This window comes from Symphodus melops, assembly GCF_947650265.1.
Source record: "Symphodus melops genome assembly, chromosome: 3".
NCBI lineage: Eukaryota > Metazoa > Chordata > Actinopteri > Labriformes > Labridae > Symphodus > Symphodus melops.
Window position 1 is genome coordinate 30,979,073 of NC_136693.1, and position 15,095 is coordinate 30,994,167.

The 15,095-nt window shown below is 46.5% G+C and overlaps 1 protein-coding gene across 1 annotated transcript in view; it reads right to left on the reverse strand.

The window, feature by feature from the left end:
* The window catches only part of mctp2b (multiple C2 domains, transmembrane 2b), a 41,109-nt gene that overhangs the window by 6,724 nt on the left and 19,290 nt on the right, over positions 1–15,095 (reverse strand). The window contains exons 8-19 of the mRNA XM_079339274.1: positions 14,262–14,432; positions 12,977–13,107; positions 12,699–12,885; positions 12,044–12,137; positions 11,859–11,961; positions 10,182–10,284; positions 9,892–9,993; positions 9,734–9,808; positions 8,588–8,707; positions 2,643–2,756; positions 775–816; positions 123–232 (exon numbers count right to left, since the gene is read on the reverse strand). Coding sequence (XP_079195400.1) covers positions 123–232; positions 775–816; positions 2,643–2,756; positions 8,588–8,707; positions 9,734–9,808; positions 9,892–9,993; positions 10,182–10,284; positions 11,859–11,961; positions 12,044–12,137; positions 12,699–12,885; positions 12,977–13,107; positions 14,262–14,432 — 1,352 coding nt within the window. The remainder of the gene's footprint in view (positions 1–122; positions 233–774; positions 817–2,642; positions 2,757–8,587; positions 8,708–9,733; positions 9,809–9,891; positions 9,994–10,181; positions 10,285–11,858; positions 11,962–12,043; positions 12,138–12,698; positions 12,886–12,976; positions 13,108–14,261; positions 14,433–15,095) is intronic.

Genomic DNA, 15,095 nt, shown 5'->3' on the forward strand with positions numbered 1-15,095 from the left:
CAATAAAATCATCAAATTTTTGTGCAAACAGTTTTTCAAGTATCAGTTTGAACTTCCTGTATATCAAACAGGAATTATAATGAACAGCATCATTCATTTCACTTCCTGTTTGAAACGTTTACTTTTTGATTCTCTCTCCGAAACAGGCGATCTCGTCCAGCAGCGTCTGGAGGGTCACGATGGTTTCCTGGACCATGTGGATCTTCTCCATCAGTCCACGTCTCTCCGACTCCTCCAAAACAAACAAACAAACAACCAAACAAACTGCTGAGTGTGCAGCCTGAGACATCGTGACAGAGACTCTGAAAGGGTCCAGATCTGGACAGAGACTCTGAAAGGGTCCAGATCTAGACTGAAACTCTGACAGGGTCCAGATCTAGACTGAGACTCTGACAGGGTCCAGATCTAGACTGAAACTCTGACAGGGTCCAGATCTAGACAGAAACTCTGACAGGGTCCAGATCTAGACTGAGACTCTGAGAGGGTCCAGATCTGGACTGAGACGCTGAAAGGGTCCAGATCTGGACTGAGACTATGACAGGTTCCAGATCTGGACTGATACTCTGAGAGGGTCCAGATCTGGACTGAGACTCTGAGAGGGTTCAGATCTGGACTGAGATCTGGGGGGGACCATGATGAGAACCGCTTCACATTCACAACGGCATCCATCAGCTGCTTTCACGGGGGACGGAGACTTCAGGGCGTGTGAGCATCTTCATTGGATCCAAACTGATGGACCTCATAACGATATAAAGTCACAGCACAGGTACATACCTTTTCATCATCCTCCTCTTCGTCTCCCACATCCATACTCTGCTGGAACAAAACACAGAAATGAAGCATCACGTAAGTTCCGACAGGTCATGGAGTCACACTTTAATATTGTTCTGCTTGATCTGCTGAAGCATCCTGTTGGCTAAATAGTTCTTATGCCGCCTTATTTAAACTGCTCTAGCCTGCCTACACTTCTCTGCTCCCTCTGCATGCCGCATTTGCAACCCTCCTCCTCCCTGCGCCTCCTTATGATATCTGACCTAATCAATGTCATGCTTGCATTGATGCTGGCTCTGGGGTTGCGGCTTATCTCCCTGCCTTATGGCGTTCCTTGCATGCGCGGGAAGGGCAGGGATGTGTGCTATTCCTGCCTAATGCCTTCCAACGTAAGCACGTGGAAGGGCAGGGAGATCCCTCAGAGCCATACCGCCAAACATACATTATTGCGTCAAAGTATTCATTTTGACAAAGTGGTCCTGACTGAACTCTCTTAAATAACCAAGGACCTTCATGATGCTGGATTACAGCACAGGGTCAGGACCAGCAGAGACCTGAATGAGGCTGTGACAGTGTTAATACTTCAGGTTACTATGAGGAGTGTGTGTCAGGTTATGATGAACACCTCTACCGTCTCTACAGACTGTCTGCACGCCACCTCTACCGTCTCTACAGACTGTCTGCACGCCACCTCTACCGTCTCTACAGACTGTCTGCACGCCACCTCTACAGACTGTCTGCACGCCACCTCTACCGTCTCTACAGACTGTCTGCACGCCATCTCTACCGTCTCTACAGACTGTCTGCACACCACCTCTACCGTCTCTACAGACTGTCTGCACGCCACCTCTACCGTCTCTACAGACTGTCTGCACGCCACCTCTACCGTCTCTACAGACTGTCTGGACGCCACCTCTACCGTCTCTACAGACTGTCTGCACGCCACCTCTACAGACTGTCTGCACGCCACCTCTACCGTCTCTACAGACTGTCTGCACGCCACCTCTACCGTCTCTACAGACTGTCTGCACGCCACCTCTACCGTCTCTATAGACTGTCTGCACGCCACCTCTACCGTCTCTATAGACTGTCTGCACGCCACCTCTACCGTCTCTATAGAGTATAACAGGTCTCCCCTCAGCAGAACTAATCAACCAGCCAGCTCGTAGACGAGTTTTAAGATATTAATCACGGGGCATCGTGGTTATGACAGGCATCCCATCTAGTGCAATCCGATCTGAGCCATTTGCTGCTTGTCTTCTCCTACTCTCACTTCCTGTCTGACCTTAGAAAGGCCTGAAGCACCAAAAAGGAAAAAGTTTCGAAACAAAAGAAAAGAAATGAATGACCTAAATAAATCAGGTTTTCTTTTTGTTGACCTCTTTGACAAAAAACATGAAAAGAAGAGAGACTATTTGAGGAAGTTACCTGGGCGTCTGAAATGATTGATTGGTTAGTGGTTTGATTGATTAAAGGGAAAACAAAGTTTAGAATTTGATGAATAGTTTGAGATGTTTTTCCTGCAGCTTCCAGCTGTTCCTGCTGACAGTAAGTCAATCAAAAGAACCAATCAGAGCACATCTCTCTCAGGAACTGAAGCTTTTCATAGAGCCAAAGATGAAGAATCATAATAATATGAATAATAATGATGAACGACGGGCAGATTCATCATGCCTGGTCGCCTATCCAATAACGACTTTATAGCCCACAGCTTTGATCAGTCTGAGTGGATGAGAAACAGCCAGAAACAGCGACAGGTACTACGGTGTGTGTGTGTGTGTGTGTGTGTGTTTAATTATCATCATGGAGCTGGTTGCTATGGAAACAAAGCAGCTTTTACTCAACAAAGAGAAGAGCGGGAACAGACTCACCAGGTCCTGAGTGACACGGCCGGACCGGATCTGCATGTAGTTCCAGGAGATGAGCATTACCAGGAAGAAGGGCAGCATGTAAAACTCCCAATACCACACGGTCACCACAAACACCTGCAGGCAGAGGAGGTCAGAGGTCGCCAATCAGTTAGAGCGGACAGGAGGGGGGCGGGAGGATAAAACAAAATGGTCTTCATTAAGACTTTTCCAATAGATCCCGAATCCCCGGAAGCTAAAGGTTGATCCTATCTGCTATTGATTACACAGCCGCTGGTCAAGCTGATGAAGGCTAACCCGCCACTATCAAAGGTGAGCTCACCATGCACGCCTATTCTGCAAACGCTGTGCAGGGTGAGCTCGCCGCTCAGCTGGACCTGCTCGCCATGCACCCCCTGCATATCCACTGACATTAAGCACATTAGTCTAATTGCTCGGCTTCTCTCATCTCGTGTACATTAAAGATGACCACGCAGCCACAGGGCGCCGTCTGTGTTGTTAGCATCCATGATTACCTATTTGTGGCACGTTCCACCTGTGCGTGGCTCAAGACGATGAAGGCGTTCGGATTGCGATGACAGAGAGGCAGCACTGGCCAACACGGCGGGGAAGGTTTTTTATACACTCGTAAAAATAGAACATCTTGTGAAGATATCACTCTGACGCCCCCTCCATCCGCCGCCGCCGCAACTACCAGCACCAGCTGAGAAAAGGCGAGCAAGCTGTGGTCTGTATCATCACAAGTAGATGCAGATCCTGGGGGAGGAGATGAAACCCTCACTAAAAGGGCTATGTTTCATTAGTGACCGCGAAAGCCGCCACAGATGGAGGCACCAGGTCACTCTTTGGTGGAAACAAATCCATGGGCATAAAGATGGGGATAAGTGTAGCTAACGAACATAACTAGCCAGTCTAACCCAGTCATGGACCTAACTAGCCAGTCAAACCCAGTCATGGACCTAACTAACCTAACTGTCCAGTCTAACCCAGTCATGGACCTAACTAACCTAACTGTCCAGTCTAACCCAGTCATAGACCTAACTAACCTAACTGTCCAGTCTAACCCAGTCATAGACCTAACTAACCTAACTGTCCAGTCTAACCCAGTCATGGATCTAACTAACCTAACTAGCCAGTCTAACCCAGTCATGGACCTAACTAGCCAGTCTAACCCAGTCATGGACCTAACTAGCCAGTCAAACCCAGTCATGGACCTAACTAACCTAACTGTCCAGTCTAACCCAGTCATGGACCTAACTAACCTAACTGTCCAGTCTAACCCAGTCATAGACCTAACTAACCTAACTGTCCAGTCTAACCCAGTCATAGACCTAACTATCCAGTCAAACCCAGTCATGAACCTAACTAACCTAACTGTCCAGTCTAACCCAGTCATAGACCTAACTAACCTAACTGTCCAGTCTAACCCAGTCATAGACCTAACTATCCAGTCTAACCAAGTCATAGACCTAACTAACCTAACTAACCAGTCTAACCCAGTCATGGACCTAACTAACCTAACTAGCCAGTCTAACCCAGTCATAGACCTAACTAACCTAACTAACCAGTCTAACCCAGTCATGGACCTAACTAACCTAACTGTCCAGTCCAACCCAGTCATGGACCTAACTAACCTAACTGTCCAGTCCAACCCAGTCATAGACCCAACTAACCTAACTAGCCAGTCTAACCCAGTCATAGACCTAACTAACCTAACTGTCCAGTCCAACCCAGTCATGGACCTAACTAACCTAACTGTCCAGTCCAACCCAGTCATGGTTCTAAAGACTAGTTACTTTAGCAGTGATGCTAAACTTAACAATGTGGAAGACTAACGTTGTTTCTCTCTACAGTAACAAGCTAACATGATTTTCTCTCTACAAAACAAGCTAACAATGATTTTCTCTCTACAAAACAAGCTAACAATGATTTTCTCTCTACAGTAACAAGCTAACTAGCCAGTCTAACCCAGTCATGGACCTAACTAGCCAGTCTAACCCAGTCATGGACCTAACTAGCCAGTCTAACCCAGTCATGGACCTAACTAGCCAGTCAAACCCAGTCATGGACCTAACTAACCTAACTGTCCAGTCTAACCCAGTCATGGACCTAACTAACCTAACTGTCCAGTCTAACCCAGTCATAGACCTAACTATCCAGTCTAACCAAGTCATGGACCTAACTAACCTAACTGTCCAGTCTAACCCAGTCATAGACCTAACTAACCTAACTAACCAGTCTAACCCAGTCATGGACCTAACTAACCAGTCTAACCCAGTCATGGGCCTAACTAACCTAACTGTCCAGTCTAACCCAGTCATGGACCTAACTAACATAACTAGCCAGTCTAACTCAATCATGGACCTAACTAACCTAACTGTCCAGTCTAACCCAGTCATGGACCTAACTAACCTAACTGTCCAGTCTAACCCAGTCATGGATCTAACTAACCTAACTGTCCAGTCAAACCCAGTCATGGACCTAACTAACCTAACTGTCCAGTCAAACCCAGTCATGGACCTAACTAACCTAACTGTCCAGTCTAACCCAGTCGTGGACCTAACTAACCAGTCTAACTCAGTCATAGACCTAACTAACCTAACTAACCAGTCTAACCCAGTCATAGACCTAACTAACCTAACTAACCAGTCTAACCCAGTCATGGACCTAACTAACCTAACTGTCCAGTCCAACCCAGTCATGGACCTAACTAGCCTAACTGTCCAGTCCAACCCAGTCATGGACCCAACTAACCTAACTAGCCAGTCTAACCCAGTCATAGACCTAACTAACCTAACTGTCCAGTCCAACCCAGTCATAGACCTAACTAACCTAACTGTCCAGTCCAACCCAGTCATGGACCTAACTAACCTAACTGTCCAGTCCAACCCAGTCATGGTTCTAAAGACTAGTTACTTTAGCAGTGATGCTAAACTTGAGGCAGCTTGGAAGACTAACGTTGTTTCTCTCTACAGTAACAAGCTAACATGATTTTCTCTCTACAAAACAAGCTAACATGATTTTCTCTCTACAAAACAAGCTAACAATGATTTTCTCTCTACAAAACAAGCTAACAATGATTTTCTCTCTACAGTAACAAGCTAACATGATTTTCTCTCTACAAAACAAGCTAACATGATTTTCTCTCTACAAAACAAGCTAACATGATTTTCTCTCTACAAAACAAGCTAACAATGATTTTCTCTCTACAAAACAAGCTAACAATGATTTTCTCTCTACAGTAACAAGCTAACATGATTTTCTCTCTACAAAACAAGCTAACAATGATTTTCTCTCTACAAAACAAGCTAACAATGATTTTCTCTCTACAGTAACAAGCTAACATGATTTTCTCTCTACAAAACAAGCTAACATGATTTTCTCTCTACAAAACAAGCTAACATGATTTTCTCTCTACAGTAACAAGCTAACATGATTTTCTCTCTACAGTAACAAGCTAACATGATTTTCTCTCTACAAAACAAGCTAACAATGATTTTCTCTCTACAAAACAAGCTAACAATGATTTTCTCTCTACAAAACAAGCTAACAATGATTTTCTCTCTACAGTAACAAGCTAACATGATTTTCTCTCTACAAAACAAGCTAACAATGATTTTCTCTCTACAAAACAAGCTAACATGATTTTCTCTCTACAGTAACAAGCTAACATGATTTTCTCTCTACAAAACAAGCTAACAATGATTTTCTCTCTACAAAACAAGCTAACAATGATTTTCTCTCTACAAAACAAGCTAACAATGATTTTCTCTCTACAGTAACAAGCTAACATGATTTTCTCTCTACAAAACAAGCTAACAATGATTTTCTCTCTACAAAACAAGCTAACAATGATTTTCTCTCTAAAATACGAGCTAACGGAGACACCAAAGAAGCTGCTTGAAATGACATTAACAAATTCCTGACTTCCTCACAGATCATGAAGAAAAGATTGACGACACGGTTTCTGTAACATGAGTTCTGACCCAACAACAAGAACACATTAAGCTTGTGATGTGTCAAATATCACGTATATATGTGTGTAAGTGTGTGTGTGTGTGTGTGTGTATGTGTGTGTCAAAGCTAAACAACATTATTTCCCCTGAGTTCTGTGTTTTTATGTACATCATGTGTCCCTCAGTGTGTGTGTGTGTGTGTGTGTGTACATCATGTGTCCCTCAGTGTGTGTGTGTGTGTACATCATGTGTCCCTCAGTGTGTGTGTGTGTGTGTGTGTGTGTGTGTGTACATCATGTGTCCCTCAGTGTGTGTGTGTGTGTGTGTGTGTGTGTGTGTGTGTGTGTGTGTACATCATGTGTCCCTCAGTGTGTGTGTGTGTGTGTGTGTGTGTACATCATGTGTCCCTCAGTGTGTGTGTGTGTGTGTGTGTGTACATCATGTGTCCCTCAGTGTGTGTGTGTGTGTGTGTGTGTGTACATCATGTGTCCCTCAGTGTGTGTGTGTGTGTGTGTGTGTGTACATCATGTGTCCCTCAGTGTGTGTGTGTGTGTGTGTGTGTACATCATGTGTCCCTCAGTGTGTGTGTGTGTGTACATCATGTGTCCCTCAGTGTGTGTGTGTACATTATGTGTCCCTCAGTGTGTGTGTGTGTGTGTGTGTGTGTGTGTGCTGTTTGTGTGTGTGCTGTGTGTGTGTACATCATGTGTCCCTCAGTGTGTGTGTGTACATTATGTGTCCCTCAGTGTGTGTGTGTGTGTGTGTGTGTGTACATTATGTGTCCCTCAGTGTGTGTGTGTGTGTGTGTGTGTGTGTGTGTGTGTGTGTGTGTACATCATGTGTCCCTCAGTTTGTGTGTGTGTGTGTGTGTGTGTGTGTGTGTGTGTGTGTGTGTGTGTGTGTGTGTACATCATGTGTCCCTCAGTTTGTGTGTGTGTGTGTGTTGTTTGTGTGTACATCATGTGTCCCTCAGTTTGTGTGTGTGTGTGTGTGTGTGTGTGCTGCTGGTCAGGGTCCAGTATCTGTTCAGCAGCTGTCTTCAGTGAACACATGACTCGTTAGTGCCACCTAGAGGACACATGCTGTAACATGAACTGTGCGTGACCTCGGCTGCCTGCATAGTTAAAACACCTTGAAGGAAGCAGGATGAGTAAAAGAGGAGCAGGATGAGTAAAAGAGGAGCAGGATGAGTAAAAGAGGAGCAGGATGAGTAAAAGAGGAGCAGGATCAGTAAAAGAGGAGCAGGATGAGTAAAAGAGGAGCAGGATGAGTAAAAGAGGAGCAGGATCAGTAAAAGAGGAGCAGGATGAGTAAAAGAGGAGCAGGATGAGTAAAAGAGGAGCAGGATCAGTAAAAGAGGAGCAGGATCAGTAAAAGAGGAGCAGGATGAGTAAAAGAGGAGCAGGATCAGTAAAAGAGGAGCAGGATCAGTAAAAGAGGAGCAGGATGAGTAAAAGAGGAGCAGGATGAGTAAAAGAGGAGCAGGATCAGTAAAAGAGGAGCAGGATGAGTAAAAGAGGAGCAGGATGAGTAAAAGAGGAGCAGGATGAGTAAAAGAGGAGCAGGATCAGTAAAAGAGGAGCAGGATGAGTAAAAGAGGAGCAGGATGAGTAAAAGAGGAGCAGTCAGTGGTGGTGAGGACTCGGCCTGCGCTGGATGGACAATGAGCTGAATCTCTGAGGAGCCTTTTAATTGGACGTCTGTCTGCATGATGGGGTCTAAATCAAAGCCAGCACACGCTGGACTGAGGGTTAATGAGTTGTCAGGGAAGTCAAACAAAAATAGACTATCTGGACTCCACTGGGACTGTACCCGCTCCATCCACGAGACACGCACCGAGCCGGGCCGGGCCTGTGTTTCTGCTGAGCCCGACAGCGCCTTGACTAAGCTTCTCTGGAGGAGAGTTCAAGGCCGCTCAGCCTGCGGCTGTCTGCAGCAGCTTGGAGAGAAAACAGAGAAATGCAGATAGTGTGTTGATAAGTAGCACATCACCAAGAAGGCTATCAGGCTCCTCTGAACGCTCTCCCACTGGAAGCAGCTTTTGATGTACCGCATTGTGGATATGATGGCCCTGTACAGTGTCTGAACACGCAGCACGTTCCTGGCCAGAGCCTGGAAGACACAGACGAACAAGTGAATATATTACAGTGGTGATGTTTGACATGTGGAGCGAAGCAGACAGGAAAGTGACGCCTCGTCAGGGAGGGGGAGGAGCTGCTGTGGTCAAAAGAGGATTTTATCAGCAGACACTTCTATCATGCAAACTGAGCCAAACGCCGCACGCTACCGTGCCAGTGCGCCGTGTGTAAGCCACCTTCAGCGCTAGCGTGCGATGCATTGTCTGCCAACAATGAGTCTTTGTGGGGAGCACAGACAGTCAGGCTCCCTGTCTCGCACCCTGTCCTACACACTGTATATCAAACTAATGCAGCAGAACAGCGCACACCAAGGGGGCGCAGTGGGGGTCAATTAAAACCGGATTCAACCCAATCAGGGAGAGCAAAGACTTTCCTCTGTGTGCTCCAAGCTCTTCAGGAAACAGCTCACGTCTACAGATTGGTTACTTCATAATAACCAATCAAACAAGACTGATAATAATAAGGAGGATAACAGAATATTTCACCTCACAGTCTGAACCTTTGACCTGTGACTTGGTTCTTTCCCTCGTGAACTTTGTGACTCTCCGAGGACGGAGCGCCGTCTACTCTTTGTTCATGACTGTTCAGAGGCTCCGCCCACACAGAGACGCGTCGCTACAAAAGCGCCAACACAAATATTTAAAGTACAAAACATGTTGTTTATAGTTTCTCCCCAGATGCTGTGACTCAGTGCTCGTAAAAGTTTGACCTAATGATGGTGACAGACACGAGTCCGTCAGCACCGAACAAATAAATCACTAGTTATGAAATATTCACTACTTGATATTTATCCATTATTTTGATAACTAATTTCATATCAGTGACATTTTCACTGAATTTCATGCCGTTATTTCGAGTCGTGTCTGACTTGTTTCTTTATGGTGCTGAATGAGCGTGTGACAGCCTGAAGCGCCGCGTGGCTCTGAGACGCCGTGTTCAAACGTTCATTAAGTCTGACACTTAACAAAGACCCAACATATCACTCAGAGTAGCTTCAAACCTTTTTAGAGAACTTGGGATTATCCTCCATGAAGGTCCTCTCTCTGGGCTGGAACGTCCGCACACTCGCCCGGACCTGAAGAGAAAGCATGATGGAGCCATGAAACAGACCTGCCGTCCTGCAGTCATGTCCTCTTTACACGCTGAACTTCTACTCACGGGGTTAAAAATAACCTCCAGCTCCAGAGTGATGGTCCCCTTCGACAGCCCGCCCAGGTCCTCTTTCTTTAGCGGGTAGGCGATCTCCTGTCCGCTGCGGATCTGCGGGACAGAAAGGGCATCAGGTGCTGAACTCAGACATGAACCTGACCAGCAGTCAGGCTAGATTACATCTTAGCAAGTCCTCAGCCGGCTCGAGTGTGAGCGCCCGCTTCACTTTCATTTACACTGGGAGTGCTAATAGATGAGTCCATTGTCTGCATGACGGACTCATGGAGAGGTGCGTGTACCGAGAGCAGAGGAATGGCAACTTTTCCCAGGAAGTCTGGCGCCTTGTCTCCGTCCTCATCAAAGACCGTCACCACCAGAACATCATGAATGTCTTTGACAGGACTGCAGAGAAAAACAAGGACAGCTCAAATCAAACCTCCACAACATGCAATAAACCTACTTACACAATTAAAGGACCAATCAGAGAGCTGCTCTCTTCCTCTGTGATCAATCAGCCAATCAGAGAGCTGCTCTCTTCCTGTGTGATCAATCAGCCATTCAGAGAGCTGCTCTCTCTCTTCCTGTGTGATCATGAAGGAAACATGCAGCAGCCAGTATGTCCTCCTTCTAACTTTAGATTCTGCTCCTGAATGCTCTGGATCTGATTGGACCAGAGAAGGTAGGCGGGGCTTTGAAGGCCGTTTTGGATGCCCCTGGGTTTGCCAGATATGAGAGCAGTTATCAGGTGAACAGGTGTTGCAGCGATGGAAGCGGGCAGTGGAACTGCTTCAGATAGAAGTGATTGTACCCGAGCTAAAAAGCCTCTGCATGTTTCTAATAAGCTCCAGCAGCAGAAAGCTGCTCAAACTAGGATCAATGTTGGAGATGAAACATGGAGAGAGGTTAGAACGCAGAAAGCTTTACAGACCCATGCAGAGCTGGCTAAACACTGAAGCTACAGTGTCCACCACATGTAGAGCTGGCTAAACACTGAAGCTACAGTGTCCTCCACATGCAGAGCTGGCTAAACACTGAAGCTACAGTGTCCACCACATGCTGAGCTGGCTAAACACTGAAGCTACAGTGTCCACCACATGTAGAGCTGGCTAAACACTGAAGCTACAGTGTCCACCACATGTAGAGCTGGCTAAACACTGAAGCTACAGTGTCCACCACATGCTGAGCTGGCTAAACACTGAAGCTACAGTGTCCACCACATGCAGAGCTGGCTAAACATTGAAGCTACAGTGTCCACCACATGCTGAGCTGGCTAAACACTGAAGCTACAGTGTCCACCACATGTAGAGCTGGCTAAACACTGAAGCTACAGTGTCCACCACATGCAGAGCTGGCTAAACACTGAAGCTACAGTGTCTCTACATGCAGAGCTGGCTAAACACTAAAGCTACAGTGTCCACCACATGTAGAGCTGGCTAAACACTGAAGCTACAGTGTCCACCACATGTAGAGCTGGCTAAACACTGAAGCTACAGTGTCTCTACATGCAGAGCTGGCTAAACACTGAAGCTACAGTGTCCACCACATGCAGAGCTGGCTAAACACTGAAGCTACAGTGTCCACCACATGTAGAGCTGGCTAAACACTGAAGCTACAGTGTCTCTACATGCAGAGCTGGCTAAACACTGAAGCTACAGTGTCCACCACATGCTGAGCTGGCTAAACACTGAAGCTACAGTGTCCACAACATGCAGAGCTGGATAAACACTGAAGCTACAGTGTCCACCACATGCAGAGCTGGCTAAACACTGAAGCTACAGTGTCCACCACATGCAGAGCTGGCTAAACACTGAAGCTACAGTGTCCACCACATGCTGACCTGTGTGAGAGGAGGGGGGGAGACAGCTCTCTGTGATGATTAGAGTTTAGACTGCAGTACTCATTTTAAACACTAGGAGGGGCAGAGTGACATGTTACTTCTTTAAGGAGAAAATATGTTGAGATAGAGGGAGACTCACAATGTGAAGACTTTATTCCACTCCGGGTACAGGTTCTTGTAAACCGTGTGGGTCTGTAACCTGTCGTTGCCTAACTCCAGCACACAGAAAGGATCACTTTTCCCTGCAGAACACACCAGAAACACTTTGACTCCTCCGTCTCTCCAGTGAGACACAACGGTGATCATAAATGTGTGAGGACATACCGTTTAAATCAGCAGCCAGCAGGTCTGCAGCCTTGATCACTTTGATTTGAAGGAAACCGACATCACACAGGTTTTTCAGGGACCTCTTCAAACTCTGAGGACGGTGAGCAGAAAGGAGGATGAAGACAGAGAGCTCAAAGTGACACAGTCTAACTCCTGTCTCTCCTTCCAGCAGAGAACATTAGAACTGTTTATTCTGTTCATCTGTTTGGGTGGCAGTAGCTCAGGTTGGGAACCGGAGGGTCACCGACTCAAGTCCCGGCACAGACCAAGTCCGGAAACTGGTCTGGTAGCTGGAGTGGTGCCAGTCCACTGCCTGAGCACTGCCGAGGTGCCCCTGAGCAAGGCACCGAACCCCAAAACTGCTCTGGAGCGCTGGCTGTGGGCAGCCCCCCTCACTCTGAGACCTCTCCATTAATGCATGTCACTGTGGATCCTGTTTCTGTATCTCTGCCTGTGTGTGTGTGTTCATTACACACAGTGTAAAGTATTATGATGATGTCAGTAAGATGTGTCTCCAGGGTTTGACTCCTAAATGTGATCCTCACCTGGGAGGGGGTCAGCTGACACACACTGACATCTCCTGACTGTTAAACTGACCTCATGTGGAACCTGGCTTTGCTTTAGCATCAGATAAAGACATGGAGGTACTGACGTAGAGGTCCAGCTGAGTCTGCTTCTCATGAGGATCATCAAGCGGAGCGGCGCACAGGTCCGAGATGGAGACGCCGCTGCATGTGTTCAAGGTGAGCAGGAAGACCAGACATCCTCGGCCCTGGTCCAGAGTGTGTGTGAACAGCTGCCTCTGATGGAGGGGGACCCTGGTCAGGTCCACTTCACACCTGCTCACACACACAAACATGGGCCTGATTAACTGAACAGAATGGTCCTCCTCACAGAGACATGCACGCTCATGGTTTAACACATGCTTACACTCCCAAACACTCCTCAGTCCTCCGTCCCTCCTTGGACCAGAGCTCCACCTCCAGGAGGTCTGAAGCGTCCATGAAATGATTCAAGGTGAACCTCTCTCTCCACTGAGGGTTGGACACTTTGCAGTGATTCTGAAAACCAAGAAAAGAACTTTCAATGTGACGGCCAACAAATTCAATTAAACTACATGTATGAAACTTCATCTGTTTGCTCCTAACTCTCTCTCCCCCTCTCTCTCTCTCTCTCTCCCCCCCTCTCTCTCTCTCCCCCCTCTCTCTCTCTCTCTGTCTGTCTCTCTCTCCCCCCCTCTCTCTCTCTCTCTCTCCCCCTCTCTCTCTCCCTCTCTCTCTATCCCCCTCTCTCTCTCTCCCTCTCTCTCTCTCCCTCTCTCTCCCCCCCCCCTCTCTCTCTCTCCCCCTCTCTCTCTCTCTAACCTCTCCTCTCTCTCTCTCTCTCTAACCTCTCCTAACTCTCTCTCTCCCCCCCTCTCTCTCTCTCTCTCCCCCCCTCTCTCTCTCTCCCCCCCTCTCTCTCTCTCCCCCCTCTCTCTCTCTCTCTGTCTGTCTCTCTCCCCCCCCCCTCTCTCTCTCTCTCTCTAACCTCTCCTAACTCTCTCTCTCCCCCCCCTCTCTCTCTCTAACTCTCTCTCTCTCTGTCTCTCTCTCTCTCCCCCCCCCCTCTCTCTCTAACCTCTCCCTCCCTTTGTTAGCTGGTCTTGAATGCACCAAATGATTCTTGAAAAATATTAATCTGAAACACCAAACTATAAATAAATACCAAAAATCACAGTGAATCAAAAAGATCATTGCAGATTTTCAGAACTGTGTTGTTTGAAACGTTTGGAAGAAAAGAGAAGAAGAAATAATTCCTCATAAAGAGACTGAAAACTCTGAGAGTGTATTTGTTCAGTTTGGGTAAACTCTGTGAGGAGCTCTGATCATACATGAAGAAACGTATATGATATGTAATGTCTCTGAAGTAAAATGCACTGACTCAGCTCGCAGTGTAATGACAGATTGTTCTAAATAGATGCATTCAAAGAGTGAAGGTGATTTGATTCTCCGTGCCGTGTATAGATGAATCTGAAGCATTAAACTCGTCTGTTCTACAGTTTACACTAAGTCTCAGTGGGTTCTGCCCTCTTCTATCATCCAGTCTGTTTTATAGATTCAGCATTAGGGACATTTGGTTAAACCCCTTACAGAGAAGGACATGAAGGGGGGTTGGAAGGGTTGAAGAATAACAAGAAGGAGAGAGAGGATAGTTCCAGTCCTCCAGTCAGTACCTTGCTTTTGTATCTCTGCTCTCCGAGTCTGAAGCGGACAAAGAACTGCCCCCCCAGCGTGTCCAGTGGCAGCTCCTGACCCTCGACCAGGGTCACTGACACCACAGACGTCCACAGCTGGCTCTTCCTCAGAGACTCTGACAGATGAAAGTTCTGAGACGAGCCGCCCGACTGCAGACGTCAGGGATGGGAAACATAGGCGAGGGAGGCACATATTCATGATATATTTAAAAAATGTACGTGAAACACTTCCATTTAAAAAGATCAAAACAATCTAACAGCACAAAAAACAGAGCGTAGAGTGAAGGACAGGAAACCAGCGTCACACAGCAGAGAAAGCTCACACTAATATCACAGCTTAAGACATTACAACAGATACACTATAGAAACATCCATCAAAACATCCATCCATCCATTTATACATCCATCCATCAAAACATCCATTCATCAAAACATCCATCCATCAAAACATCCATCCATTTATACATCCATCCATCAAAACATCCATCCATCAAAACATCCATCCATCAAAACATCCATCCATCAAAACATCCATTCATCAAAACATCCATCCATCAAAACATCCATCCATCAAAACATCCATTCATCAAAACATCCATTCATCAAAACATCCATCCATCAAAACATCCATCCATCCATTTATACATCCATCCATCAAAACATCCATCCATCAAAACATCCATCCATCAAAACATCCATTCATCAAAACATCCATCCATCAAAACATCCATTCATCAAAACATCCATCCATCAAAACATCCATTCATGAAAACATCCATCCATCAAAACATCCATCCATTTATACATCCATCC